Source organism: Enhydra lutris, unplaced genomic scaffold, assembly GCF_002288905.1.
Source record: "Enhydra lutris kenyoni isolate GAN:26980312 unplaced genomic scaffold, ASM228890v2 scaffoldscaffold38, whole genome shotgun sequence".
In the NCBI taxonomy this organism is placed as follows: domain Eukaryota; kingdom Metazoa; phylum Chordata; class Mammalia; order Carnivora; family Mustelidae; genus Enhydra; species Enhydra lutris.
Genome location: NW_019154122.1, coordinates 2,385,066 through 2,412,035, shown reverse-complemented (window position 1 = coordinate 2,412,035; position 26,970 = coordinate 2,385,066). Strand labels below are relative to the sequence as shown.

General features: G+C 45.4%; 2 protein-coding genes across 6 annotated transcripts in view; both read right to left on the bottom strand.

The window, feature by feature from the left end:
* Positions 1-24: 24 nt before the first annotated feature.
* LOC111154680 (alpha-L-fucosidase 1) lies at positions 25-11,719 on the bottom strand. 2 transcript variants are annotated; one of them, XM_022514500.1, is made up of 8 exons: positions 11,326-11,719; positions 9,363-9,497; positions 7,369-7,506; positions 4,793-4,898; positions 3,144-3,356; positions 1,688-1,878; positions 493-592; positions 25-276 (listed from the first exon to the last, which is right to left on the bottom strand). In XM_022514500.1, the coding sequence occupies exons 1-8, from the start codon at positions 11,700-11,702 to the stop codon at positions 136-138; spliced, it is 1,401 nt and encodes a 466-aa protein (XP_022370208.1). In that variant the 5' UTR covers positions 11,703-11,719; the 3' UTR covers positions 25-135. The 2 variants fall into 2 exon arrangements, with proteins under 2 accessions (XP_022370208.1, XP_022370209.1); XM_022514501.1 differs by having other exon boundaries at positions 3,156-3,356; positions 11,326-11,710.
* Positions 11,720-14,807: 3,088 nt separating this feature from the next.
* LOC111154712 (cannabinoid receptor 2) overlaps positions 14,808-26,970 on the bottom strand; it is a 28,598-nt gene continuing 16,435 nt past the window's right edge. Inside the window, exons 1-3 of one of the 4 annotated variants that reach the window (XM_022514568.1) lie at positions 24,929-25,788; positions 24,693-24,837; positions 14,808-17,467 (exon numbers count right to left, since the gene is read on the bottom strand). In XM_022514568.1, the coding sequence (XP_022370276.1) occupies positions 16,340-17,422 (1,083 nt within the window). In that variant the 5' untranslated portion in view covers positions 17,423-17,467; positions 24,693-24,837; positions 24,929-25,788 and the 3' untranslated portion in view covers positions 14,808-16,339. Of the gene's footprint in view, positions 17,468-24,692; positions 24,909-24,928; positions 25,789-26,970 lie in introns of those variants that run through there. The other 3 variants (XM_022514566.1, XM_022514567.1, XM_022514569.1) reach the window with 3 other exon arrangements.

Genomic DNA, 26,970 nt, shown 5'->3' with positions numbered 1-26,970 from the left:
TGCACTCAGTTCCTTTGATTAAAATGTGTTGGAAAAGCCATCTCTGAGTAGAGAAGTAGTTTATTACAATGCTGGTGCTATAAGAGGAAAACCAAAGCAGCAAAGAGGAGGCAGTTCTGCCTGAACTCCCAACGATCAATGCACTCCTGTCAGCTTTATAGTCCAGCCAAACTCAATTGGCAGAGTGAAGAGTGGCAGCTGCGGCAGGTAAATGAGCAGACCTTCTTCTGGATCTGTGGACCACTTCAGATCTTTCTGGATCCCCAGCATCGTTATCTGCAGAAAGCAAAAGGGAACGGAGAAGACATCAGCGCACTGAGTACGGAATATGGTTTGAACGTGATGGGAGGCAGTCACACTGGGGCAGGGCGGATAATCTAGAAGCGGGGGTGCAATACAGGGGAGACCTGGGGCAGGAAGGAAGAAGTAGAGAAGACCTCCAGTTCCTTTAGGAAAGGTGCCTCTCGGAACAGACTGGCTGAGGTTCCTCACCTGTGTAGTCGAGGTAGTTATAGGGGATGCAAGGTTTAAGACTCCGTTTTTTGGCCAGTGCAGGAAAATGGCATAAACCGCTGTTTCTCTTGAGGTATACCTGGGAAAAAAGAAACATCAATGTCAGAAATACCTGGCTTGAGATCCTGACACAAAGCCTCATGTAGCCCCCTTTCAATTAGCTACTGACCCCAACGCCTTGAGTCTGTCAGTGCCCTAGGAAGTGCGCTAACTCACTACCTATGGAGCTCTGGGGGAAGAAGGCAGCCCGGTAAGACTCTTTCTGGGGACTGCTTAAGTTTTCTTTAAATATCTTTAACGCTTACACTAGTTATCACACACTGAAGCCATTTGCCTTTTTATTCAAATCTTTTTTTCAACTCCAGATCCATGGGAAAACAGCAGAGGCTCCAATAAAATGTGCAGTGAAGAGGGATTTGTTCCGGGAGTTCGCCGTGCACAGACAAGAGGGTGAAAATCCCTCAACAGGAATTCAGCCCAGACGGAAAGATGAACGTGTTTCCTCAGATGCAAAGAGCTTCGTCCGCTGGTATCACAGACGCAGAGGCCATTCACCGAGCACTTTGCACGTGCCTGGTGCTCTGCTCGACGCTTCACGTAAATTACCACACTTCATAACCACCACAGGAAGCTAAGTATCATCACCCCATTTCAGACTGTAACACACAGGCCCAAGGTGGTCAAATAACTAGATCCACAAAGCCAAGTTTGAATCACGACTTCTCCGTGAGTTGGGTCTGTGATCCCAGGCGAGGTAGAGCGCTGCGCTGGGTCCTCCTTCTCACTTGGAACATGGGGATAATTAACGGTATCCATCTGTGGGGCTGTTGAGGGGATTCAGTGAGTGGAAAGAATCTGGATTGGAGCCTTAAACATTGGAGGTGCTGTGCAAGTATCGGCTAGTACTATTTTGGGGAGGCAGGGTAACAAGGTCAAGTATATTCACAGATACTTGGTAGCTCCTCCTTTCAGCAAGTCACCAGACCTCTCACTAGTCAAAGATACCCTGGTGGCTTAAGACATAAATTGGGGTACAAATTTACTAGCAAAAGCGCAGCTTTGGGGTTCCCTCCTGACAGCTTCTACCCTGGTTTGTAACACTGTGGACCTGAGGAGGCACCAGCCAGGGAGGGGCTCTCGTCCTGGTCCTGTACACGACAGGGGGCGAGCTCACCACACAGACGTCGTGTTCTTTTCCAGTTGTATCCTCCATGGTTTAGAGAAATAGATCGCCTCCCCATTGACGCTCAGCCACTTCCCCACAGCAAAAAGCCTTTCTTGGAAGATGGGAACAATCAGTCCATCTTTAGTTGCTCCAATGTTAAGAAGGTAGTTGCCTCCCAGGCTCACGGTCTGCACCAGTTCCTGGAGAGAGCAGAACAATGGAATCCTAGCATCCGGTGGCAAGTCCAGCAGGACACTTAGAGCCCACAGGTATGAAGAGAAGAAAAAGAATCTAGGGCACATTCTCTCCTTTGGTGAATAGCCTTTACCCTTCTGAAAAGTCCATTTTTTGTCATCATGAAAGCAGGACGGGCTTATAGGAGAAAATTGAAAATCCTGCTACAAAGTGGAGAAATATATTAATTCGAATTCCACGGACTGATCACCGGCCTACACTTCCCCCAGTGTGGCACGCAGTGGGATGGGCCAGGCGGCGGCTGCACAGAGTGTGATCAGAGAAGCTGAGAAGTAGGAGGAGAGAGTATGGGGATCAGAGGAGAGAGATTGTGAGTGGGTGCCAGGGAGACTTGGGGAACACGGAAGAGAATGCAGAATTTGGAACACTCTGCATAAAATGGGCGACATAAATGTATATGCTGTCCCTTTGGGAAAACATGCTGTAAAGGGATATATTCTTCAAGGCTTCTGGAGTGATGTGGTGTGCCTGATGTGTACGTGCGTGTGTGTGTGCGCGTGCGTTTACTGTGACCTCGAGTAGGTATGCTTCAAATGGACCCAGAAAAATTACATTCAGAAAATTTAAAAAAGAATGTATTGGAGTACCCCAAAGACACCACACCATTGACTTTTGATATTTCCTCTGGTCTTTTCCCTGTGTGATAGAAATATATTTTATACAGTTGTGATAATTTGTAACTTACTTTTTCACTCAAACCCTATGCATTGACCTATATTGCATTCATAAAAATTTTTAATGGTTAAGGAAAATCCCCAGATCTACTTAAATATCCCTTTATGGCTGCAAGAAATTAAAACAACCCACATATCCAACTGCAAAACATTCTAGGAAGAACATCTTTATATGTAAGACTTTCTTCTGTAATTATAATTATTTCCTTAGGACAGGTTTTTTTTTTAATTTAAGATTTATTTATTTGAGGGGGATGGGTAGTGGGGGAGAGGGAGAGAGAGAGAGAGAATCCCAAGTAGATTCCACGCTGAGCGCGGATCCTGATGTGGGATTCAATCTCACAACTCCAAGATCACGATCTGAGCCGAAACCAAGAGTTGGATGTTTAACCAACTAAGCCACCCAAATGCCCCAGGACAGGTGTCTATGGTTATGTTCAATGACCCCAGGGGGTCGACCTGCACTTCCATCCAGAGTGCTCCCACCACTCTTAGTTAGAAGGGTAATTTGAGACAGTGGTTAACAAGTAACTCACAGGTGCTCTTACCGAAATGATTTCACATTCACTGGCAATGTCCCCCATCACCATGTTCCGACGAAAGCCCCAGGAGAGCTTGTCTATGGAGGTACACATTTCCCACTTGTGATCTGGCAAGCTCTCTGGCTTGAATTTATCTTGACAGTTGTAGTATCCTCCATGGTGACAGGAAGAGTTCTGACCCCACCGGTCATTTACCACTACCTGTTCCTAAAAGAAGAGAGTACTGGGTCATCTGGGGTAAAACCACTTCATTTCCTTATGTAATGCAGGTTGGTAAGTTGTGTTTGGGAACATAAGGAATGGACTTGGTCTAGAATCGTTCTCAATTGAGGGCTATTGTGCTCAAGAGATTTTTGGCAAAGTTTAGAGACACTTTGGTTGCCAAGGTGGGGGTGCTACTGCCATCTAGTGGTAGAGGCCAGGCATGCTGTTAAATGTCTTAGGACAAACAAGACCGCCCCCTCACAGCAAAATATCCAACCCCAAATGTCCATTGTGCTGAGGCTGAGAAACCCTGGTCAAGCCACATGTAATGTCAGAGCTGGAAGAGCCTCTTTGAAAGATCATCTGGTAAACTATTTCTTCTATTAAAGGAGAAATGGGGAGGAGAAGACATGCCCAAGGTCACACCCCCAGGCAGTGTTTCAGGAAGCTGGGACTGTGAATCAGGTATGTGAACCTGACTGCTTTCCACTGCATGGCCCTGACTTTCTCCTAGGTAAAGAAAAGTCAGCAAATATTTTCTTTCCTTCAAATCTTGGCTGAACTATGAGAAATCATAATGCAGAATATTTTTTTTTTTTTTTGAAGATTTTTAAAAACTTGAGACAGAACACAAGCAGGGGGAACAGTAGGCAGAGGGAGCAGCGGACTCCCCGCTTGATCCCAGGATCCTGGGACTGTGACTCAAGCCTAAGGCAGACACGTAGCCAACTGAGTCACCAAGGTGTCCCCCATAATATCTTAAGGTTAATGATTAACACTACTATGATTCTTGTACTGGGGTATCCAAGGGGAATAAAACCGCTCTTGCCCTGAGAGATCCAGCAGAGACTGGCTGTGTAGACAGGTATGTAGAAAATACGACATCACATCAGAGTTATTTATCTAACTTAAATGGGGAACACTGATCCTGGTGTGACCTCACCGAATCTACTGTGGATGTAAGAGAAATGACATTCCCTCTTAAGAGTTAAGCTGCATAACCAGCACAGATAGATAAGGGCATAAATAGTTGCATCTTATTCCCATCATTTAACTGTATAGGTTTTGTATATTAATTTTTTGGGATGTTTTTCTCATTTATAATGTTTGCATGCTTAATATTTATTTTACTTTCTCTAACTCTCTCGGACTTTTACGTACCGCGTCTATTCTATTACTTAAATTTAACAAGCTTTAAACCTCTGTTGTCGAAATCAAGAATTAAAGGAGAGAAAGAAAGCTTATACTAAGGAAGGTGGGGAAAAGAATTAAAGGAGAAACCTTTAACGTCCATGAAATCCCCTGGTCCCTACCACCTCCATGTTGCTACTAGTATTTATTATTGTTGCTGTTATCACTGTTATTACTCTGGATCTTGGCTTCTTACTCTTTCTTTTCTCATAACAGGTTCATAAGAGAGAAGTCGTACAATCACGTGCCTTGACAGGGCTATCATTGTAGAGCCAAGAAAGAAACTCTGTAGAGTTCCAGTAAGTGTCAGGACATTCCCACTCTCCATCAGACCAAATCAAGTCAGGTTGATATCTGAAAGACACGCGATTAGGACAAGGTCTATTATCTGAATCTATTCACAGTAAAGTGTCATGGATCTATTTTGTAACAAATACTTTAAGATTGTCTCTCATTCTGAAAGTACCATATAATTACCATGGTCCAGACAATGTGGAAAAATAAAGAGACAAAACAACAACCATAGCTCTGTTAATGTCGCTCACAGATCCATTGTTTGGTACACAGTATTTTGGAACATTTCTTCCTAATCTTTTTACAGTGTCTTCTGAAAAAAACAGGGTTGTAATCAGCACATAAGTAATTTGGTTCCCTTGCAGCAACTAATTCCAATGAAAAGAGTCCAGAACTCTTTTCTGTGCTCCAGAACTACAGACTTAAGATTTTTGCATTTAAGATGCATTAACAAGTCAGGAAATGACAGAGGTTGGCGAGGATGCAGAGAAGGGGGAACCCTCCTACACTGTTGGTGGGAATGCAAGCTGGTGCAACCACTCTGGAAAACAGTATGGAGGTTCCTCAAAGAGTTAAAAATAGAGCGACCCTATGACCCAGCAATCGCACTACTGGGTCTTTAGCCTAAAGATACAAATGTAGGGATCCGAAGGGGCATGTGTATCCAAATGTTTATAGCAGCAATGTCCACAATAGCCAAGATATGGAAAATAAAGATGTGGCACACACATGTGCGCACAGGCGCACACACACACAGGACTATTACTCAGCTATCAAAAAGAATGAACTATTTCCATTTGCAAAGATGCGGATGGAACTAGAGTGTATTATGCTAAGTGAAATAAACCAGTCAGAGACAAATACCAGATGATTTCACTCATATGTGGAATTTAAGAAACAAAACACTAAGAACATAGGGGAAGGGAAGCAAAAATAAAATGAGATCAAAACAGAGAGAGGGGCAAACTGTAAGAGACTCTTAACTCTAGGGAACAAACTGAGGGGGGCTAGAGGGGAGATGGGTGGGGGGATGGGGTCACTGGGTGAGGGGCACAAAGGAGGGCACGTGATGTGATGAGCACTGGGTGTTCTATGCAACTGATGAATCACTAAACTACCGTGAACCTAATAATACATTACTTACTAAGTTCAATTTAAATTAAAAAAATTATCTGTCTTTCATTAAAAAAAAAAAAAGTTTTAAGAGCTTGAACTATTCCAGGAAATGTACTGTTTTGGACAACTGCCCAAAGCTTCCACTACAAAGGATCTCTAGAGTCCCCCTGAGCCACACAGCCGCACTTTCCACATATTCCACTCTGACCTCTACGTGGCGTGTGTGAGTGTGTGCGTGTGCACGCACGTGCATTCAGATACAGCTATAAGGTAAGCATGATTATTCCCATTTAGAGAGCGAGAACTGGATGCTCAACAGGGCCATCTGTTTTAGGTGACAAAACTTCCAAGTAACAGGAGCTGGAATTCAAATGCACATCTGTCGATGCCTGGTCCTAGGCTGTCCTCTGTAATCAGGACGGCACGCAGATTCTAAGGAAAAGACTGCCTGTCTAAGAGGCAAGTATAATGCAGACGGTCTGTGTTTTACTGTGAACGAGAAACTGTGCGAGGCCCTGTATACTCAGCACCTCCCTAGTTTTCACAGCACCACTGCGGTGTATGTTATCCCCATTTCACAGATAAAGAAACTGTGATCTCGAAAGGTTGGGGAGGGTATTCAAGGCCACACAGCCAGAAAGAAAAAGAAGTGGATTTCGGATCCAGTTCTGTCTGACTCCAAGCCTCTGCTGGTCTCTTAGGACCTACTGTTTCCTTAGGGAAGTCATCTGGATGTAAGGAACTTTGTTTGGTTTTGGTCTAAAATGAGAGTCCAGGCAGAGGTGGCTGCCCCTAGAGCTTTAAAGATCCACCATCCTGGGTGAGCCAGCCCCCAGATGCAAGAAGGGCAAACCAGAAATAAAGCACGGCGAAGACTAGTGATGAGTCCCAATGTGAAAGTGATCATTTTAAGAAAAATAATGATAACAAGACCCTTATTCTGTACCAGGCAAGATGACAAGTATTTTTCACATGTCATTCTGAGCCCTGTATTGAAGGCTTTCCTTTAAGGCCAGTGAGTAACAAAAGCCAGGGTTCACATGCAAATCTGCCAGATCCCAAATCCAGTGCAAGGTCCTTGGGGGTCATGTTGCCTCTCTCCAAGGTCCTGACAAAGAAACCAGGATGCAAGGAGGGACTGAAGTCTTGACTTTAAAACTTAAAAACCCCCATCCTCGGTCTGTTTCAATCTATAAAAGCAGTATGACCACATTATGGGAGTTTTGAATAGTAGGAAGAAAAAATATTTTCTGTCTTAATGCAAACCACTATTTTCATTTTGACGTCTTACAGATTTTTTTTTCCACATTCCTTCCTTTTCCCCTTCTCCCCTAACTTAACAGTATCCTATAGGAAGTTCTGAGTTCATTAATAAAAGTCATAAGGACAAAAACTTTTTTTTTTTTTTTTTTACCTGTTAACAAGGTCATATAGTTCTGGCATTGTTTTTGCACGGACAAAATACTGTGTTTTGAAGCCATTTTTCTTATCAAGTAGGTAGAGTGGGTGGAACCATTCTAAAAGTGAGTGGTAGAGTCCATAACGTATATTCCTTAAATAGAAAAACAGAACAGCAAATGTCCATCAAACAAAGAAAAAAATAATGTTGTTTAAGAAAAATCAGTGGCAGCATTTTTACATCTCAGTGAAACTTACCAGTAAGGGCAGGCAGGGGCAAGTGGGACCGCAAACCATTTCCTTAAATTACCTCTTATCATTAACTTAAACAAAGTTACTAGGTTTTTGATCACACGCAGGACTACTTTTTATATTTAAGTACCTTAGCACCGAATGTAATTTTTTGGAAAAACTGTATTTATTTGAGAGAGAGAGAGCGGGAGAGAGCACAAGCAGTTGGGGAGGAAAAATGGGGGAGGCAGACTCTCCACTGAGCAGAGAGCCTCATTCGGGGCTCCATCCCAGGACCCTGAAATCATGACCTGAGCCAAAGGCAGACACTTAACAGACTGAGCCACCCAGGTGCCCCTCAAATGTCATTTAAACCATTTTTTATCTATGTCAGTTATCTCAGTAATGACACACGGTCCTTTTAAAAAACTGTTTTCTCTGTCAGCTGTAAGAATACATATTGTAGAGATACTAGGAAACTGAAAAAAGTATAAAGACTAAAACATCCCAAATCTTAATCACAACATTTTAGAAAATCACATTTTCTATGTAGCTGAAATTAACGAACGTGGGTTTATTGTTTCATTTATTTAAGATTTGCTAACAGTTCTTAACATTAAAATGTCAAGATTTCTCAACCAAAATGAAAAAGAGTCCAAGTGACCTATTTTCGTACACAATGAAACTTGTTTTGAGTTATGAATGGTGAGTGTCACAGAAAGGCCTTACTGCAGTGGGAAGTAAGGATCACATTGCAACAGCACAGATAAGACAGAAAGAATCAGAGTTAGCTATTTCATCATATGACTCGGGGACTAAATAGATACAAAGAAGGTAAAAATCAAGGATGGTAAAGTCCAGTCTGATCGACATCTGACTTTTATAGCAGGACTGTTTTCTTTGCAGGACTTTGCACACCGCACTGGGAAACTGAATACTGAGCAGGTCTCCAAAGACAGCAAACTCTTTCTTTATGGGCCATGTAGCATTTTAGGATTTGCAGGCCTTGCGGTCTCTAGTCCAACTCTGAAACTGTAACTTGAAAGCACCCATAGTTACAACACATAAATGAGTGGGCGTAACTGTGTTCCAATCAAATGTTACCTATACAAACAAGTACCTGGCCTACTCCTTAAACAGCGCATCAAGTTTACCAAATCACAACAGAGCTGAGATGGGGTAAGGTACAAATACCTTTCCTCTCTATAGACAATCATACCCAGAACTGTAGGGGCCAAAACCAGAATAACTGGGTTCAAATCCCGCCTCTGCCACTTCCAAGCTATTTGATCTCGGGAAGTTACTTCTTATTAAGTGGCATATATTAGGGAACATTACTTAGAATCATCTAAGCAGCTCCTTACCTCACTTTCTGGCTCCTTTACCTGCTGCCCTTGTCAGCTCCCTCTTGACCTGCCATTCATCCAAACTTTCTAGCTGCAGGTTGACAGCTAAGGGGGACACAAAGATGACAGAACCAGTCCTTCGTCAGACCCTGGAAAAGGCCTCGAATTGGAAGGCCTTCCAGAAAGAATCCTTCGCAGAATGCAAACGAAGCACTGTGGGCTACGTTGGGTATCCCTCACCTAAATAGGACCATGAATTTCTCTGATGATGTCACCTTTGGTCACCTGTAACGTGCTGAGCATCAAACACTGCTAATTCAAAGGCCAGAGCCTTTTAGGTTTACTCACTACATGCAAACTTAGAAAACACACAAGAGCAAAGAGGAATGATAGGTGAAAAGAGATGACAGACTAACCGTCTGTAGATACTTACCTCTTCCGGAGGGCTTTTCCCAACTCACCAACCAAATCACGATGGGGACCCACATCCTTAGAGTTCCAGTTCCAAGACACAGGGCTTGGCCAGTTTGTGAAGCCTTCGTGGTGTTTTGTCGTCAGGACTACATACCTGTGGACAGCAAAGAAAGCAGGTGGTGGGCCACAAGCATGAGCTTACCCAGCATGCCCCAGGCTTTTAAAAAAGGGCTGGGAGAACTTGACCACAGGAGATGTACTTGCATGAGTGACTGTGCTGGTTATCCACGGGGAGAGGTGCCCGCAGCATCTGCTCTAGGGATGGAAGCAAACTTAAGGAAGCCAGAATCCTTAGTCCCCAGTCAAGGAGGAGGCCCAGAAGGAAGGAAGGAGTAGATAAGAAAAAGAAGTGCCCCTTAGCTCTCTTGTTCTGGAAATAGCAGATGACAGAAAAGTAAAAGAAAAGGTCACATGAACTGCCTCTCATTTACAGAGGTGACCAGAGACCAAAAGAGCTGGGGAGAAAAGTGCGGTGTTGAAATAACCCTGAACATTTCATTTGCTTGTACAGCAGAAAAACTGATGACACCTGCATGTGATCATTTAATCACTGGCTGGTGTGGGCAGCTCCAAGACTTCAAGGGCCAGATAGTTTTTCAGCCTTCGAGGGCTCCATTCTTCTCTTGTGGCATATTCTTTTTCTTTTTTAACCTTTTTAAAATGTAAAAATCGTTCTCATCTCACGGAATTTACAGGAATGGGCAGAGGACCTCTCTCTCTCTGGCCATGGTTTGCAGACCCCTGGTATGGTGAAAGGAACCTTTGGCTTGAAGTCATGAGATTTGGGTGTAGGGCATTAGTTCCCTTCCTCCATCTGGGCTTGTCATCTGGGCCACAAAATAAGGGGTCTGGACAAAGTTCTCCAAGATTTCAATTTTTATTTGTAAACTAGGGATCTCTAAGGCTCCTATTAGACAGTGACCACCACATGTGTTTATTTGAGCCTTATATTTCCATATATTTATTGGCAAACACTAAACGTCAGCTGTAAATTTTCTTCAGTACAAGGTCCAAGGGAAACGAAAACCCAGGAGGTGACCGAGGAGACAAGGTAAGGATGGAAGACTGCTCTAAGCCAGGAGCTGGAAAACCTCCTTGCCTCCATTCTTACCCTCCTCCAACCCCCTTCCTTCCTGGCGGCCAAGCTATTTCTTCTAGAAGCTGAGGGCAACCATTCTTTGACTTCACGCCTGGCAACATACTGCCCTCCAGGATTAGTCCTTCCGTATTGGGCCCAGCCTTCAACAGCCTCTCCCTTCCCCATTTCAGCACGCCACATTTTCACTTCTCAGAACCCTCCACACTCAAAGCTCTGACAGCTCTCAAAATAGCTCAAACATCTCTTGAGCACTCTCTGTATGCAAGGCACAGAGAAGGCACGTGAGTGGGAATCGGTCCCGTTGGCCAAATACACTGCGCACCGGAACTCTCTTTCCCTCCCTTTTCTTCTGGGAGATGTTAAAGCTGAAAGGAACTAACATAATCCCTTTCTATCATCATGGAAGGAGGCTGCAGGGAGGTGACAACATGCCAGACCACTGGATGAAAATTCTGGAATCCTGATTGTCTTGATGACCTGGAAGGGACATTAGGTATCACCCAGCTCGATCGTCTCGATATACAGGCGTAGACACCGAGGGCTGTCTAGCCCACGGCCTTTCAGAAAACCTTTATTTTCTTCTAACCATTAAGCAGACACGCCTCCTCCGCGTGACCCGGCGTGCCACATTCAGTTCTGCATCCTTCAGGAGGCAAATCACTGGACCCGGGGGATCAGGAAGTCAGACCTGCAGCTGAGCGACCCCGAGCGAGCCGGCGCGCCCTCCCCCGTTCCCCCCCCCCCGCCCTCGCTCGGTTCCCACCTGCCTAACGTCAGCCCGAGCCGAGAAGGGGTCTCCGCCGGGCTCCGCGGCTACACTCACTTGGCCCCGGACGCCTGGAAGAGGTCGGTCCAGGTTTCCGGATGGAAGAAGCGCGCCGTAAACTGCGGCCCGAAGTCCGCGTAGCTGAAACCGGGCGGGTAGTTGTCGCTCATGAACTGCTCATACTGCGGCAGCCCCTCGCCCTTCCAGTGCCACCAGAACCACTCGCTGCCCCAGGCCGGCACCGAGAACACGCCCCAGTGCACGAACACCCCGAACTTGGCCTTGTCGAACCAGTCCGGCAGCGGCCGGGAGTCCAGACTCTGCCAGTCCGGGGTGTAGCGGCGCGGACGCTGGACTCCGCGCACGGACGCCGCTCGGAGCAGCAGCACCAGCAGCACCAGCAGCGGCCCGGAACCCACCCGCCTCGACTTCATGCCGGAAGCCGGGTCGCTGCCTCCAAACCTACGCGGCCGCCTCTTAACGCGCAGGTACAAGGCGCGCGGTTCCGCCCACTCTCACTAGTGATTGGCTCGGAAGGGAAAAGGGGCGTGTCAACCCAGGCCGCTTGGCGACTGTCCTCCCCTCCGGATCGGCCGTTCCTGCAGCGCCCCCTGGCGCTCAAACGGAGAAAGACGTAAAGTGTCGTTGACCGCGCTCCGCGGGACGGACGAATGAATGCTGCGGAAGGGACATCACAACAGGGTTCAATCGTGAGAGTATGGGAGTCCCAGTGCGTGCCGAGAGCTGAGAGTAGTCCATTTTGGCATTGGGAGCCGTAGGGGACTTCTTGAACTGTAGTAAAGAAGAGCAAGCCGGGAGGCAGGAATACCAGATGGGAAGGCATCGTGATAGCCCTAGCGGAAACATGGGGTAGAGGTATAGGGAGAGGAAGTATTACCAGGGAAGAGGAAGAGCCTCTGTGATCATTTTGTCTGTCTTATATTTATTGAGCTTGCTTTGGGGATTTTGAGGCAATACAGAGAGCTTAATGTCTAATTGGGAAAATAAGACCCTTTGGCTGCCCCAAAGGAACGTTTTTAGAGTAAGCAGGGTGAGAAATTGAGAGCCGCAGGCCAAAGAAGTTCCCGTGTCAACCTTCTCTGGTAGGGAGGTCACCGGTTGCTCTACAATTTGTATGCTGTGTGCTCAAACCGGAGGTGAGGTCATCAGGTGGGGAAGGTCTAATGATCCCACGAGGCACACAGTCAGTCCCCACCTATCAGTGAGAGAACTGCAGCATATCAGAGTTTGAAGGGACTTTGGAGATCGTGGATGCTATCCTTTTCCCTACTCTTCCCATTTTACAGAGGAGGAAACTGAGGCCCAGAGAGGGGACTGGAGTCGCCCAAGATCACACTGCTCATTTGAGCAGGGATGGGATGAGAATCCAGGTCTCCTGGTGGGGAATCTGTACCTCTGAACAAGCCGCTCCTCTCTCATACCCTGGGAGGGGCTGTGTTGTCAACCTGTGTTGACAGAACCAAGCACTTCCTCATTCCAGGAGCGGCAAGGAAACACAGTAGCTTTCGCTGATTGAACAGCTGTTTTATCTCTAGTGTTTTCTCTGCAAGATTCTGTTGAAATAGTGCCCAGAACAGTAAGCACTGACACCTCAAAAAACCAAACCAAAACAAAACAAAACACATTTTGTTTGCACACATCTTCTCGTGATCAGAGTGAGTAATGGTCTTTGGTGTTAGAGAACTCATCATGGGGAAGATAAAATGGGACACTATGGCCTTCGCAGCTCCTTATCCTCATAACCAACACGTAAATCTGCAGGGACAGGCAGGCAAGAGACATGACGACAGAGTGGACAAAGCTGGAAGTTGGGAAACCTGCATTTCTAGCACTGGATATCATCTTGTTGGGTCTTCTTGGGCAAGTCTTGTCCACTAAATGGGCCTGTTCCATCATCCAAACAACGAGGGCAGCTCTCTCTGGTATCCAGGGCCCTCATTCTCTGTTTGCTCTCCTCCTCCATAAACTAGTTCTTTACTTAGGGCAGAAATGAAGCGTGAATGTGAAAAGAGAGAGGTAGAAAGTGATGAAGTGCATTTAATTCAATGATTTTTAAACTCTAGTTTTATTCCTTAAACATTAAATATTTACTGGTCTATTCTAGGAACTTAAGCATTTTCTTTGCTAAAGGGAGAAAAGACCCCACCAACAAATAAAGAAAGGTATGTCCAAACTTTAAGGAGTCACAAATTTACCTTAAAAACTCATGCCATGTCTTTGCCTTACAAAAAGATAGGTATCTGGATTAAAATGAAATTTGATGTTCCAAAATGCTTTTCAGGAGCAGTTTTGTTCCTCAGATGTTGACCAGCGCTCTTAAGATTCTGTGCTTTTGGGCACCTGGGTGGCTTGGTTGGTTAAGTGTCTGCACTGGGCTCAGGTCATGATCCCTGGGTCCTGGGATGGAGTCCTGGGATCCAGTCCTGTAAGGGGCTTCCTGCTCAGTGGGGAGTCTGCTTCTCCCTCTGCCTCTCCCCACTCCCCCACCCACTTGTGCGCAGGCTCTCTCTCTCTCTCTTGCTCTCAAAGAAAAAAAAAATCTTAAAAAAAAGACTTTATGCTGTTATCAAGAATAGCCAAATTATGGAAAGAGCCCAAGTGATGAATGGATAAAGATGTGTGTGGGGGGGAATATATATATATATATATATATATATATATGTGTGTGTGTGTGTGTATACATATATGGTATGATTAGGGAACAAACCAGAAGAACATATGGGAAGGGAAAAAAAGTGGGATGGAAGCAAACCATAAGAGATTCTTAACGAGAGAACAAACAGGGTTGATGGAGGGAAGGGGGTGGGGAAGGGCTAAATGGGTGATGGGTATTAAGGAGGGCACTCTTCACATTGATCACTAGAATTAACTAGAATTTAAATAAAAATTTAGGGGAAAAAAAAGCTCTATGCTGGATTGTCCAGAGAACTGGGGACCAAGACTTGAACATGGAGGTCATCTCATGGGGGAAGACTAGCCAGTGACTGCCACTTAATACAGTCCATGATATGGGCTGTAATTGAGGGGTTGACTTTGTCCTTGAGGGGCTGTATTGAGTTGAATAATGTCCCCCCAGATTTCAGGTACATTCAGAACCAGTGAATGTTTCCTTATTTGGAAATAGTCTTTGTAGATGTAATTTGCTCAATTAGGATGAGGTCATACAGGATTAGAATGTGCCTTAATCCAAAGATTGACATCCTTGAAAGAAGACACCAAGAGATAAGGTGAGGAGAGGAGGGTCATATGAAGATGGAGGCAGAGATTGGAGTTATGTTGCTACAAGCCGAAGAACTTCAGGAGCTGCCAAAGGTTGGAAGAAGCAAGGAAAGATATTCCCTTAAACCTTTGCAGGGAACATGGCCCTGGTGATGCCTTGATTTTAGACTTCTAGCTTCCAGAAGCTTCCATGAAAGAGTAAGTTTCTGTTGTTTAAAGCCACTTGGTGGAAAAAAAAATTTTTTTAAGATTTTTATTTTTAAGTACTCTCTCCACCCAACGTGGGGCTTGAACTCACAACCATGAGATAAAATAATAGCACATTCCACCAACTGAGGCAGCCAGGAACCCCAAGAAATTAATACAGGACATAAAATGAAGTATACTGAGAAATAACATTGAGTTAAGGTTGCAGCAATCTGATGTTATAGAAATCGAGTATTATTCCTAATCAAGCAGAATTTGAGTGAACTAGGCCAAGAGGTTAGTGGTAAAGAGGGGCAGGTTTTGGAAACTCCAGCTTTGGGTACATATCAGCAGTGTGATCTCAGGCGAGTGATTTTTGCATCTTGAATGTTTCCTTATCAAAAAAATATGAAGGTACCAAGACCCTCTTGGTCAGGTTATTCTGAAGACTAAGTAAAATACTTCATTTGAAAGTACTTATCCTAGTGTGTGGCACATAGTAAAGATTCAATAAAAACCAGCTGGCATTTATGACCAGAGCACAGAGTAGGTCTACCCTACCTAAAGTTGCCTCAATTAATCCCTATCACATGACCTTGATGATTTCCTTCATTGTACTACCAGTAATTATCTTCTTTAGTGGCTGTCTTCCCACCAAAACGTAGAATGTAAACCTCATTAGACAGGGGGAGAACCTGTCTAATTTATGGCACACAACCAGGACTTAGCACAAAGGCTGGCATGTATTTGTGAGATGGGTGCATGAGTGAATGGACAGTGGGCACCTTGTCTTGCAAACAGAAAATGGAACTGAACTGAGGGGCAACCGGGAACGATTTGGGGGTTTATAAAATCTTAGTGAATGTCTTCCTTTTTCTTGGAGTTAGACTGAGCCATTGCCTGCTTCCAGTGGAAGGACTTCAGAGGGGCCACAAAATTCTCTGAAAATTCTGTGTCAGCCAGTCCCAGCCTTCCTTGTATTCCCCAAGGACCTAGGAGGTCACAGTGACTGTGAGTGGAGATTATCAGGGAGTCAAGTGGGGCCATTGCCCTAATAACAAGATTCCTTGAACTAGAGGCTTGTCAATTACCTATGAAAGAGGTAGGATCATCACCCTTGGTCCTCATTGTATCAAATGTTTTGGTCCTCAGTAAGAAAGGGTGACCAGAGAGTGGGGTCTTTTATAGCCTTAGAACCAAGGAGGTCCCAACAATCAAGCAAGAACAGGGTTGGCCAGCCATCCCATCTGACATCTTGAGATCCCGGGAAAATAATCCATTCATCTTCTCAGATGTCCTCTGAGTCCCTCATTGCTGAGCCTAAAGGCTCCACCTGGCTCCCACGCTCTCTGGAGGATGCAAGCACTAAGCCCTCTTGTTAGGGGAGGTTCTCCTAACCTGAACGTGCACCGAGCCTCCTCAAGCCTCTTGCCCACTTTGCCACTCCTCACAGGGCTTATCCAACAGTCTGCATGCAAACAGGCATGGCCAGGCTACCTGCCAGGGTCAGTGCCATCAGTCATCAGTGAAAGGGGTTAAGTGTCCAAGCCTCTGGGGCCTGGCTCAAGTAAGACAATAGGGTCAAGGCTGCTCCTCCAGGGAGTGAAATGACTCTGACTCAGCTTTTTAAAACTGTGAAAACTCATCAGCATTCAGGGCAGTTTAGTCCTCTGGAATCTGACCATGGGGTGATTTTCACATCAGCCTCTGTCTCAGTGACTGAGGACCTTGGGACTTCTTTGTTTCCTTCAAGTCCGAGTCTCCTCAGATGTTTCCTCCAGTGGGCCAGCCAGTGGTGGGCAGAGGAGCGGATCTCCCCACTCCGCAGGGCATAGATGATGGGGTTGATCATGGAGTTGACAAGGCAGAGCAAGGATAGGAAGGCAAAGACCTTCTTGACCTGGTCGCTTAGGGTGGTGGTCAGACTGTAGACCATGAGGGCCAGTACTGGGAGCCAGCATATGAAAAGCACGGCCAGCACCACCCCCAGGGTCTTGGCCAACCTCACATCAAGCCTCATTCGCACCATTCCTGGCATCTGCCTGTCCTGGTGTTCAGCCAAGCTGGCTACATGCTGATGGGCCTTCCAGAGGACATGCCCATATGTGTAGATGATGCCAGAGAAGAGGGAAGCAATGAACAGGAGCCAGCCCAGCAGATAGTCATTGGGGATCAGGGGGAATAGCTCAGAGCAGGGACTGGGACAGCAAGTCCATCCCATAAGGGGCAGGTAGGAGACCAATGCTGAGAGGACCCACATGATGCCCAGGGTTGCCAGTGCCCTCCCACGGGTGAGTAGGACTTTGTATGTAGGTGGATGGCACAGACAGAGGTAGCGGTCAATGGCAGTCAATAGTAGACTGCCTACAGAGGCTGTGAAGTTCATAGTAACGCTGCCAATCTTCAGTAGGAAGACAGCCTTGGAATCCATGCCATGGAAGACATGGAATTCCACAAAGTTGCAAGCAAAGATCACACTGGCAAGGAAGTCAGCCACAGCCAAGCTGCTAATGAACAGGTATGAGGGCTTCCTGCGGAGCCGGTGGGAGGACAGGATCAGGCAGAGCACAGCCAGGTTCTCCAGGGCACTTAGCAGGGCAAGAGAGGTGCACAGCACGGCAACAGCTATCCTTTGGGAACCGTTCAGGACCATGTACTCTTTCATGGGGTCGAAATCCAAGCCATCCTTACAGCCATTGGCTGCCTCCTTCACCCAGCGTCTCTCCATGAGGTAGGTTCCTTGGCTCCTGCTGGGCTTGTCAAGAAGCCTTTGCTGTAGTACAATGAGAAGAAGAAAGGAATCTTTTTCAATCAGGCAATAATGACTTCACACAGTCAATATAGCTCTAGACCAACCCTTTACCTGTGTTGAGGAATCACATGTTGAAATAGCAATTTATATTTTGTTCCTTTATATTTTGCCCTCTTTCCATTCTACTGGGTCACTAGATCTGTACCGGTTGCCTTAGGAGAGGTATGTGGGAATTCAAGATGCAGAAGTGGCCTGTGAGGTTTTCAGTCTTTTGTTTCCAAAAAGACCAATCCTGAGACTTCCCTTTAAAAGAGAAATCTTCAGGGGCCAATAACTAAGAAATCAAAACCAAGAAAAAATGGAATCCAGAATACTAAGATGGAGGGGATTTTTCCATTGGTTTTCTGTTCTGTTTTTTTTTGTTTTTTTGTTTATTTGTTTGTCTGCCTGTTTTGGTAAGTAAGATGCTGAGGTTTTAACAACAAAGACAAAACTTTATCTTCATATCAGCAGCGTTGCCAGATAAAATATAAGAAATCCAGATAAACCTGAATGTCAGATAATTAATCTTTTTTTTTTGTATAAGTATGTTTTAAATATTGAGAAACACGAAACCAGAGCACCCAAATATCATATGGGACATCATTAGATACTATTAGAAAGCAAACTTGAAATTTCTCCGGAGGAGTATACCTTCCAGCCAGGGCACATGAGTTTCCCACATTAAGGGACCCATGGGATTTGAACTCCCAACGTAAAATAACAAAATATGTAAGGACATGTGAATAAGAGTTTGCAGAAATGTCAGTAGAATGAGACTTTCAAGGACTTCATGTCATTCTTGGGAATAGGTTTAATATAATTAAACCATAAGGAATCAAAACCATGAGTACATAATGGAAGACTGCCTAGGCAGATTTGAAAAAGAATCAAGTAGAATATCTGGAATTCTGGAAGTGAAAAACAAATTCTTTGAAATAAGAACCCTTAAAGGTAGGTGAAAGAACAGAACAGATTAGTTGGAAAGCATTGATCCCAAAGGTAGATCTGGACATTTCTGAAAACACAGCACAAAGAGACAAAGAGATGCGGCAGATGAAAGAGAGGCTAAGGACTGAATGAAAAGTCCTAGAATATATCTAACTGGAGTTTCAGAAGGGAAGAATAGAAGTGGGGGTGGGCATTGGGGAGGTCATAGAAGGGGCTGCAGAGAGTGGAGAATTGTCCAGAATTCTCCTTATCCTCCTCAGATTCAGAAATCACAGTGCACTACAAGCAGAATTTTATTTATTTATTTATTTATTTATTTATTACTTTCATTTATTTATTTGAGAGAGAGCGAGAGAGAAAGCATGAGAGAGTACAAGCAGGGAGAGGGAGAAGCAGGCTGCGTATGCAGCAGGGAGCCTGATGTGGGGCTCGATCCCAGGACCCAGGGACCACGACCTGAGCTGAAGGCAGCCACTTAACTGGCTGAGCCACCCAGGTGCTCCTATTATTTATTTTTTTTTTAAAGTTTTTATTTACTTGAGAGAGAGATAACATAAGCTGGGGAGAAGGGCAGAGAGAGAGAGAGAGGAAGAAGCAGGCTCCCTGCTAAGCAGGGAGCTTGTCCCAGGGCTTGATCCCATGACAAGATGGGATCAAGATTTTACTCAGATCATGACCTGAGTAAAAGGCAGATGCTAACCAACTGAGCCACCTAGGCACCCCTACAAGCAGGATTTTAAAAACAAATTAATTCCATATTCACATATATCATAATAAAACTTCAGAACACGAAAGACGAAGAGAAAAAATTAAAAGCAATCAGAGAGAAAGGACACAATACTAGCAAATGAATCATAATGAAACTTAAATGCAGATTTTCCAATAACAACAAAATCCAGAAGAAAGGAGGGGGGGGCCGCTAAACTCTAACTCAAACTAAAGAAAGACAAGTCAAGTTGTCCATGAACAGACCTTTCCTGAAGGAACATCTAAAAGGTATGCCATCAGCAGAAATTCTTCACAGAGGGAAGAACAGAGAGGCAAGAAGGAATTGTGAACACATATGTTTCTAAATGTATGAGCAAATAAAAACAAATGTCTGTATAAAGCAATAATAATAGGGGCGCCTGGGTGGCTCAGTGGGTTAAAGCCTCTGCCTTCGGCTCAGGTCATGATTTCAGGGTCCTGGGATTGAGCCCTGCATTGGAGGGTCTCTGCCTCAGCAGGGAGCCTGCTTCCCCCCGCCCCCGCCCTGCCTACTTGTGATCTCTGTCAAATAAATAAATAAAATTTTAAGAAAAGCAATAATAATAATGCTAATTATTGATTTGGAGGGTATAAAAACAAAATGGAAGTAAAATTGTGAATCACAGTAATATAAGCCAAGAAAGAGATGGAGTTGAAGCTTTATTTAGACTATTTAGGCTTTTAAAAATCAAGCATTGAACTCCTGAGTATAAAATCAGCCACTCTTCACAACCCCAGTACAGCAGCTCTTTCTGCCAATGGGTCCTTTCCCTGTGCTTTAATAAACCACTATTTTCCACCAAAAAAAAAAAAAAAAATCAAGCATCATCTCTTACCTGCTGGTTGACTTTGATAGTTTACTAACTGAGCTCCATGCTTTTTTTTTTTTTTATAAAATATTTTATTTATTTATTTGACAGAGAGAGAGAGAGAGACCATAAGCAGGCAGAGCAACAGACAGAGAGACGGGGAAGCAGGCTCCCCGCCGAGCAGAGAGCCCGATGCAGGGCTCGATCCCAGGACTCTGGGATCACGACCCGAGCCGAAGGCAGAGGCTTAACCCACTGAGCCACCCAGGAGCCCCTGAGCTCCATGCTTTTAACCAGATCCATCTTTAATCTAATTTCAACACAGCAGCAGGCGTGATCCCTTTAAAATACTTCAGATCATGCTACTTCTCTGTCCGAAACCTTGCGCAGGGACCATTCCATTCAGTGTAAAAGCCAAACAAGGTGCTTACAGTGGCCTAGAAGGCTTTATGTGTTCTGGCCCCATTACCTCTCTGATCTCCCTCATGTCATGCTTTCCTTGGTCAACCAGCTTTAGCCACACTGGCTGCCTGATGGGTCCAACCCCCTGTCATAGGGCCTTTGCACTGGCTGTTCCCTCTGCCTGAGCCCTCTTTCTCTAGATATATGCTTGACTCAGGCTCTCACTTTTTTCAAGTCTTGGCTCAAGTTTTACCTTTTCAATGACAGCTTTCCTACCACTCTAATGCAGTAACTCACCCTATCCTTCTGCTCTTCTGGTCTCCCTAACTCTGCTCTGTCCCCACGCCCCATATCACTTACCATCTTCTTTTTTTTTAATTTAAATTTTAATTTTCTTAAAGATTTTATTTATTCATTCGACAGAGATTACAAGTAGACAGAGAGGCAGGCAGAGAGAGAGGAGGAAGCAGGCTCCCCGAGGAGCAGAGAGCCCAATGCGGGGCTCAATCCCAGGACCCTGGGATCATGACCTGAGCCGAAGACAGAGGCTTTAACCCACTGAGCCACCCAGGCGCCCCCACTTACCATCTTCTAACATATACCTTACCCTACATCACTTACCTATTTATTTTGTTTTATTGTTCATTGTCTGTTTGTTCCACTAGAATTTAAGTTCTGTGAGGTCAAGGAACTATTTTGTCCACTGATGCAAGGTCTTTGAGTAGTATCTGATACGTAATAGGTACTCAATAAATACTTGTAGACTTGAGGTGAAATGAAATTGAATAGCGACTGATTCTAGCATTCTTTTCTCAGAAGCTGATCAATTAAGCAGACAACATACTAGTTAATAGAATGTATAAGATTTGAATATGCAATTAACAACCTGGATTAAATAGTCCTATATGGAACTCAACACCCAATAACTGGAGAATACACATTGTTTTCAAGTAAAGGTGGACATTTATCAAAACTGACTGAGTCTTGGGTGAAAAGTAGATTTCAACAAATTTAAAATAATCTGTAACATATAAATCATGTTCTCTAACCACAGTGCAAGTTGTTAAAAAATCAAGAACTTAGGGGCACCTGGGTGGCTCAGTGGGTTAAACCTCTGCCTTTGGCTCAAGTCATGGTCTCAGGGTCCTGGGATCGAGCCCCGCATCGGGCTCTCTGCTCAGCAGGGAGTCTGCTTCCCCCTCTCCCTCTGCCTGCCTCTCTGCCTACTTGTGATCTCTCTCTCTCTGTCAAAAAACAAATAAAATATTTTTTAAAAAATCAAGAACTTAAACATATAACTAACAAACTTCATAAGTACGAAGCATTAAAAATAGACTCCTGAGTAATTCTTGGGTCAAAGAATCCGAAAGGGAATTAGGAAATACTTAGAATTGTAACATTAAAACCTGTGGGCTCTATCTGCGCAGCACCAAAAAGGAAATGTATAGCCCTTTGTGCTCATATTAGAGAAGAAAAATGACAAATGTCCTAAACATCACAAAATTAGAAAAAGAACAACAGTGTAAATACGAAGAAGGCAGAAGACAGAAATAATAAGACCAGAAATTAATGACATAGGAAAGCAAAGGAGACTAGAAAAAACTGGAAAGACTGAAGCCAGTTTTTTGAAAAGATAATAAAACAGGCAAACCTTACGTTAGATTTCTGAAGAAAAAAAGAGAACCCATACAGAAGAATAAAGACATGAACGAGAAATGGTCGATGATCCTTTGAAAAGATATCTACCCTCAGTAGCAACCACAGAAATGCAAGTTTCCCTCCTACCAGACTGGTAAAAAATTCAACTTTTATATGACAGAGTGTTGGAGAAGGCATGGACCAATGAGGACTTCCAGAGCCTCCAGGGGAGGGGGGCAAGTTGGCACAACCACTTTGGAGAGCAGCTCAGCGAAATCTGGTCTCGTCCATGTGACCGGGCCCTTGGATGCATCAGTTCCTGGGAATGTGCTCCTGAGGGACCCTGACACGTGTGACCGATGACACAGGGCTACAAGAGTATACATTTCCTTCTCTTGTTCCTTATTTATTTATTTAATAATGTGGCAACTAGGAAATTGTAAATGACAGGTATCTCCCGTCGTGTCTTCAGGGGAACAGTGCTAGCCCAAGCCAAGGTGGTGTACTGCTCCTGGAGAGCCAGGGCAGGGCGCCCTGCTCAGCAGCCATTGCCGGAAGCCCCTCCCTGCTCCCCTACTCCCCCATCCTCTGCCATTTCCCAGATCGTTCTACTTTCTTGCACCTTTGCCCACACCTTCCCGCCAAGGTTCCTTTCTCTGGCTGACCCTCCTTCTTTACCCTACTTCTGAACTCATCTTTCAACCCGTGAAGATTTCCCTGATGCCCCGTCACACAGGAAGCTCCCAGCCCTACTCTGCTTAGTTTGTAACCAGTTCCACACTAGGCTTTTCTCCAACCAGATAAATAACGGAACTAACCAACGTTTGTATGGAATTTAAATTCTACAGAATAATTTCCAAAGCCACAATCTAATATAATCCGTATAACTTTATAATATAAAACTTATGGGTATTGGAGTGCCTGGCTGGTTCAGTCAGTATAGCCTGTGACTCGATCTCAGGGTTGGAAGTTCGAGCCCCACATGGGGCATGGAGCTCAAAAATAAAGGGTGCCTGCGTGGTTCAGTTGGTTAAGCAGCAGATTCTTGACTTCAGCTCAGGTCATGATCTTAGGGTCCTAGGATCTAGCTCCAGGTCGGGCTTCTTGCTCAGCACAGTCTGCTTGAGATTCTCTTGCTCCCTCTCTCTCTGCCTCTCCCCACCCTGAGTTATGTTCTCTCTCTCTAAATCAATAAAATAAAATAAAAATTATGGGTATTGTTATTTCACAGATAAAGCAGGCTCAGAGACATTAAACCACTTGGCAGAGGCCCCACAGCTTGTCAAGGTCAGAGACTGGGTCTTCAGTGCGTTGCACATGCCTACACACAGTAGGTGCTCAAAAACTCCCTATGGAATGAACCCATTTGGATGGAAAGGGGCTGCCTCAAATGGAGTGGACCCCAAGTAGGAGTGTAAGGGGGAGAGCAGCACACCCTGTAGCTTGAAATTCCAGCCGGGTTGCCTTGTTCAAGATAACAAATGCCTCAGGTTTCCCATTTCTCATCTGTAAGATGAGTTTTGTGAGGGTTTAAGTAAATTAATATGATACCTGTGCTTATTATTATTATTATTCTGAGCATCTTCAAATGAGGATAATTCACCTACTGTGTGTGGTTGTTAAGAATAATATGCCTGACACATCTGAAGAGCTCGGTAAATGGCAGCCCCTATTATAATCCAGTATTTTAAAATTTAAAAAAAAAAAAGATTGTAGGGGCGCCTGGGTGGCTCAGTGGGTTAAAGCCTCTGCCTTTGGCTTGGGTCATGATCCCAAGGTCCTGGGATGGAGCCCTGCATCGGGCTCTCTGCTCAGCAGAGAGCCTGCTTCCTCCTCTCTCTCTGCCTGCTTCTCTGCCTACGTGTGATCTCTGTCAAATAAATAAATACAATCTTAAAAAAAGATTGTATTTATTTATTTGATAGAGAGATCGAGAGAATGAGCACACAAGCAGGGGGAACAGCAGAGGGAGGAGGAGAAGCAGGCTTCCCACTGAGCAGGGAGCCCAATGTTGGGCTTGATCCCAGGTCCCTGGGATCATAACCCGAGCTGAAGGCAAACACTTAACTGACTGAGCCACCCAGGTGCCCCTGTTTTTAAAAATTTTACGAGAGCAGAACAATTTTTACAATTGATGGAACCCCTGTTCCTAAGTCAGGTAAAATCTGTGATCATATCACCTTTGCCCTCTCTTCAAGGCATTCTGAAGAGGATATCAAAAACCTCTCATCTAATTCAGCTCCATCATTTCAGCATTGAGAAAACAGTCCAGGGGTAGGGATGTAACGTCCTGAGGTCACCCAACCAAAGGGCAGCGGAGCTGGAACTAGATTTCATATCCCAAATCACAAGACGAGACCCTTGGTCTGGAGGTGCAGAGATGACCCTGCACACAGAAGCTGGGAAGGGGCATTTGCCTGGGACAGAGAGCAGGTGCTCAGTGTTGCCAGAGCCACACCAGAGCTGAGACAGGAAATGGTGCCGACTTCGTTCTCAGCACTGGTCACGAATGAGTGACAGTGCAAGGCTTTCTCAGTTCCCATGTCCCCACCCTGCCACGTCGGGAAGCTTCCTCCCCACACCCTGCTGCCCCAGCCAAACTCCCCCTGCCCCCGTATGTCCCTTAGGAAACAGTCCCCTCTCATCAGAGAATGGCTTACCCCACGCAGAGTCCAGCCTAGAAGAGCGAGGCTGGTGTGGTGGCTGTCGGCATGCTGAGCTTCACCCAGGTCTGGTCTGGCCACTGACCTGTGGCATCATCCAAATTAGATAAGGACCGGAAACGCAGGCCTTTGGATGGAGGGCCTAACGAGACAACATCCGATTGCAACAGGATGCAGAGAGCAACAGGAAACCCATCTCCCTGCCTGGTTCCCCTGTGGGCAGATAGAAATACCTTCTGGAATCAGAATGTCTGACTCCTAGACGGGCCTCCTTCCCTGGGCAAGGACGGGCATCTGAGTGCCCAGCACGGAGGGAGACTCTGCAGGGCCACTAGTTCCACCCTCTGCCATGGCTGGTCATGTGACCCTGGGCAAGTCCCTTCAACTTTCTGAGCCCCTTTTCTCACATATGAAATGACAAGGACAACACCTGTCCCAGTCTCTTTGGAAAAAGCTATTGGCGGATGGCCTCTACTGAGGCTTTTTCACTGGGTCCACTGTGATGGGGTCTCCATTCTTTCCAGGTGTGTGTAAGACTTTACACCTGTGCATTTGTCAGGGGAAAGTGTTCATGTTTTTTACCCCGTGTCCGGGGAGTTCCAAATAGTAAGAAGGACGGAGGCAGACAAAACCATTTCGTGACTGACTCTGTACAAAAGGACAATTGAAAGAGAACTGCCCCACCAGCCAAGTGCCACCCCGCCTTAGAACAAGCCAAAGCCCCAGAGATACCTGACACGCTTTGGTCAGACAGCATGTTGGTGCTCGGCGGCTAAGCCGCAGCCTGCAGCCTGCAGCCTGACTTAGGCTGAGTGGGTGGGAAGGGAACCTTCAGGTGAGGGGGTGGTGGTGGGAAGGTGCAGGGAGTTGCCCCTGGGGGGTTTTCCACCTGAACTGAAAGTACGAAGTGAAAATGAATGCCATAGTAACAACTGCCCCCGCGTTCCTAGTGTTTAAAGCCAGGGACAACCTGTGAGGTGAAAAGAATGTGACTCTCTGACTGTGGTCACTACACCTACAGTGAAAAGCTGAGATTAGAGGCCAAGAGCCAGCATTTTTCTCTCTGACTGGGAGTGGGTGGTGGGGTGGGTGGGTGCGGTCCTGGGGTCCAGTTCCTGTTCTGCTACTGAGCGTCTTTGGATAGCTCCCTTCTCCTTTTTGGGTCTTTCTTTTTTCATCTATCTACTTTTCTTTCTTTCTTTCTTTCTTTCTTTCTTTCTTTCTTTCTTTCTTTCTTTCTTCCTTCCTTCCTTCCTTCCTTCCTTCCTTCCTTCCTTCTTTCTTTCATTCTTTTTAAAAAAAAGACTTTATTTATTTGGCGCAGAGAGAGAGATCACAAGCAAGGGGAGAGACAGGCAGAGGGAGAGGGAGAGGCAGGTTCCCTGCTGAACAGGGAGCTCAACGTGGGGCTCTATCCTAGGACCCTGGGATCATGACCTGAGCTGAAAGCAGTTGCTTAACTGACTGAACCACCCAGGCGCCCCTCTTTTCTCATCTTGAAAGCAGGTGGGTAGACTGGGTGATTTTTTAGGTCTCCTCCCGGATATTCACCACGTCGAATCCCAGTGTCGCAGGTTTTGCAACCAGACCTCTCTGGATTGGAATCCAGCTCTCTACTTTATGGGCTGTGTGACAGTGGGCAAGTTACTTCACCTTTTTGGGCCTCTGTCTCATTCATCTGTAAATGAGAGAAATACCACCCTTATCACATTGTTGTGCAGATTAAGTAACAGAAGTTTACTAAACTTGTGGCACTGTGCCTGGCTCCCAGCACATGTCCAGTGAAAGGCAGGAAGTGACTTCATTGAGTTAGTTTATAGGATTTTACAGGATTCTGTGCTTGAGTCTTATCTGACCCACACCTGAGAGCTGAGGCAGATAGAAATCTCTCTGTTTATTCTCAGCTGACACTTTGCTACAATGAAGGCCAAGCCATCATGTTTTTTAAAAACTTATTTGGAGGGGCCTGGCTGGCTCAGATGGAACAGTGTGTTACTCTTGATCTTGGGGTAGTGAGTTTGAACCCCACATCAGGTGTAGAAATTACTTAAATAAATACAACTTTTTAAAAAATAAATAAAAATAAAAATCTGTTTGACCTGCATGACCTTCTGGACCTGCTTCCCAGCAGGCTGGGCTCTTGGTGCTCTGTCCAGCTGTAGGAAGGGAATCATGGGGGCTTCCTTCCACATTCCTTCTCCCAGTTCCCCTTGGTGTTTGACAGCACTTGGCTGCAAGTTTTAAGGAAGTTCTATGGAGTTTCGGGCTGTAGGCT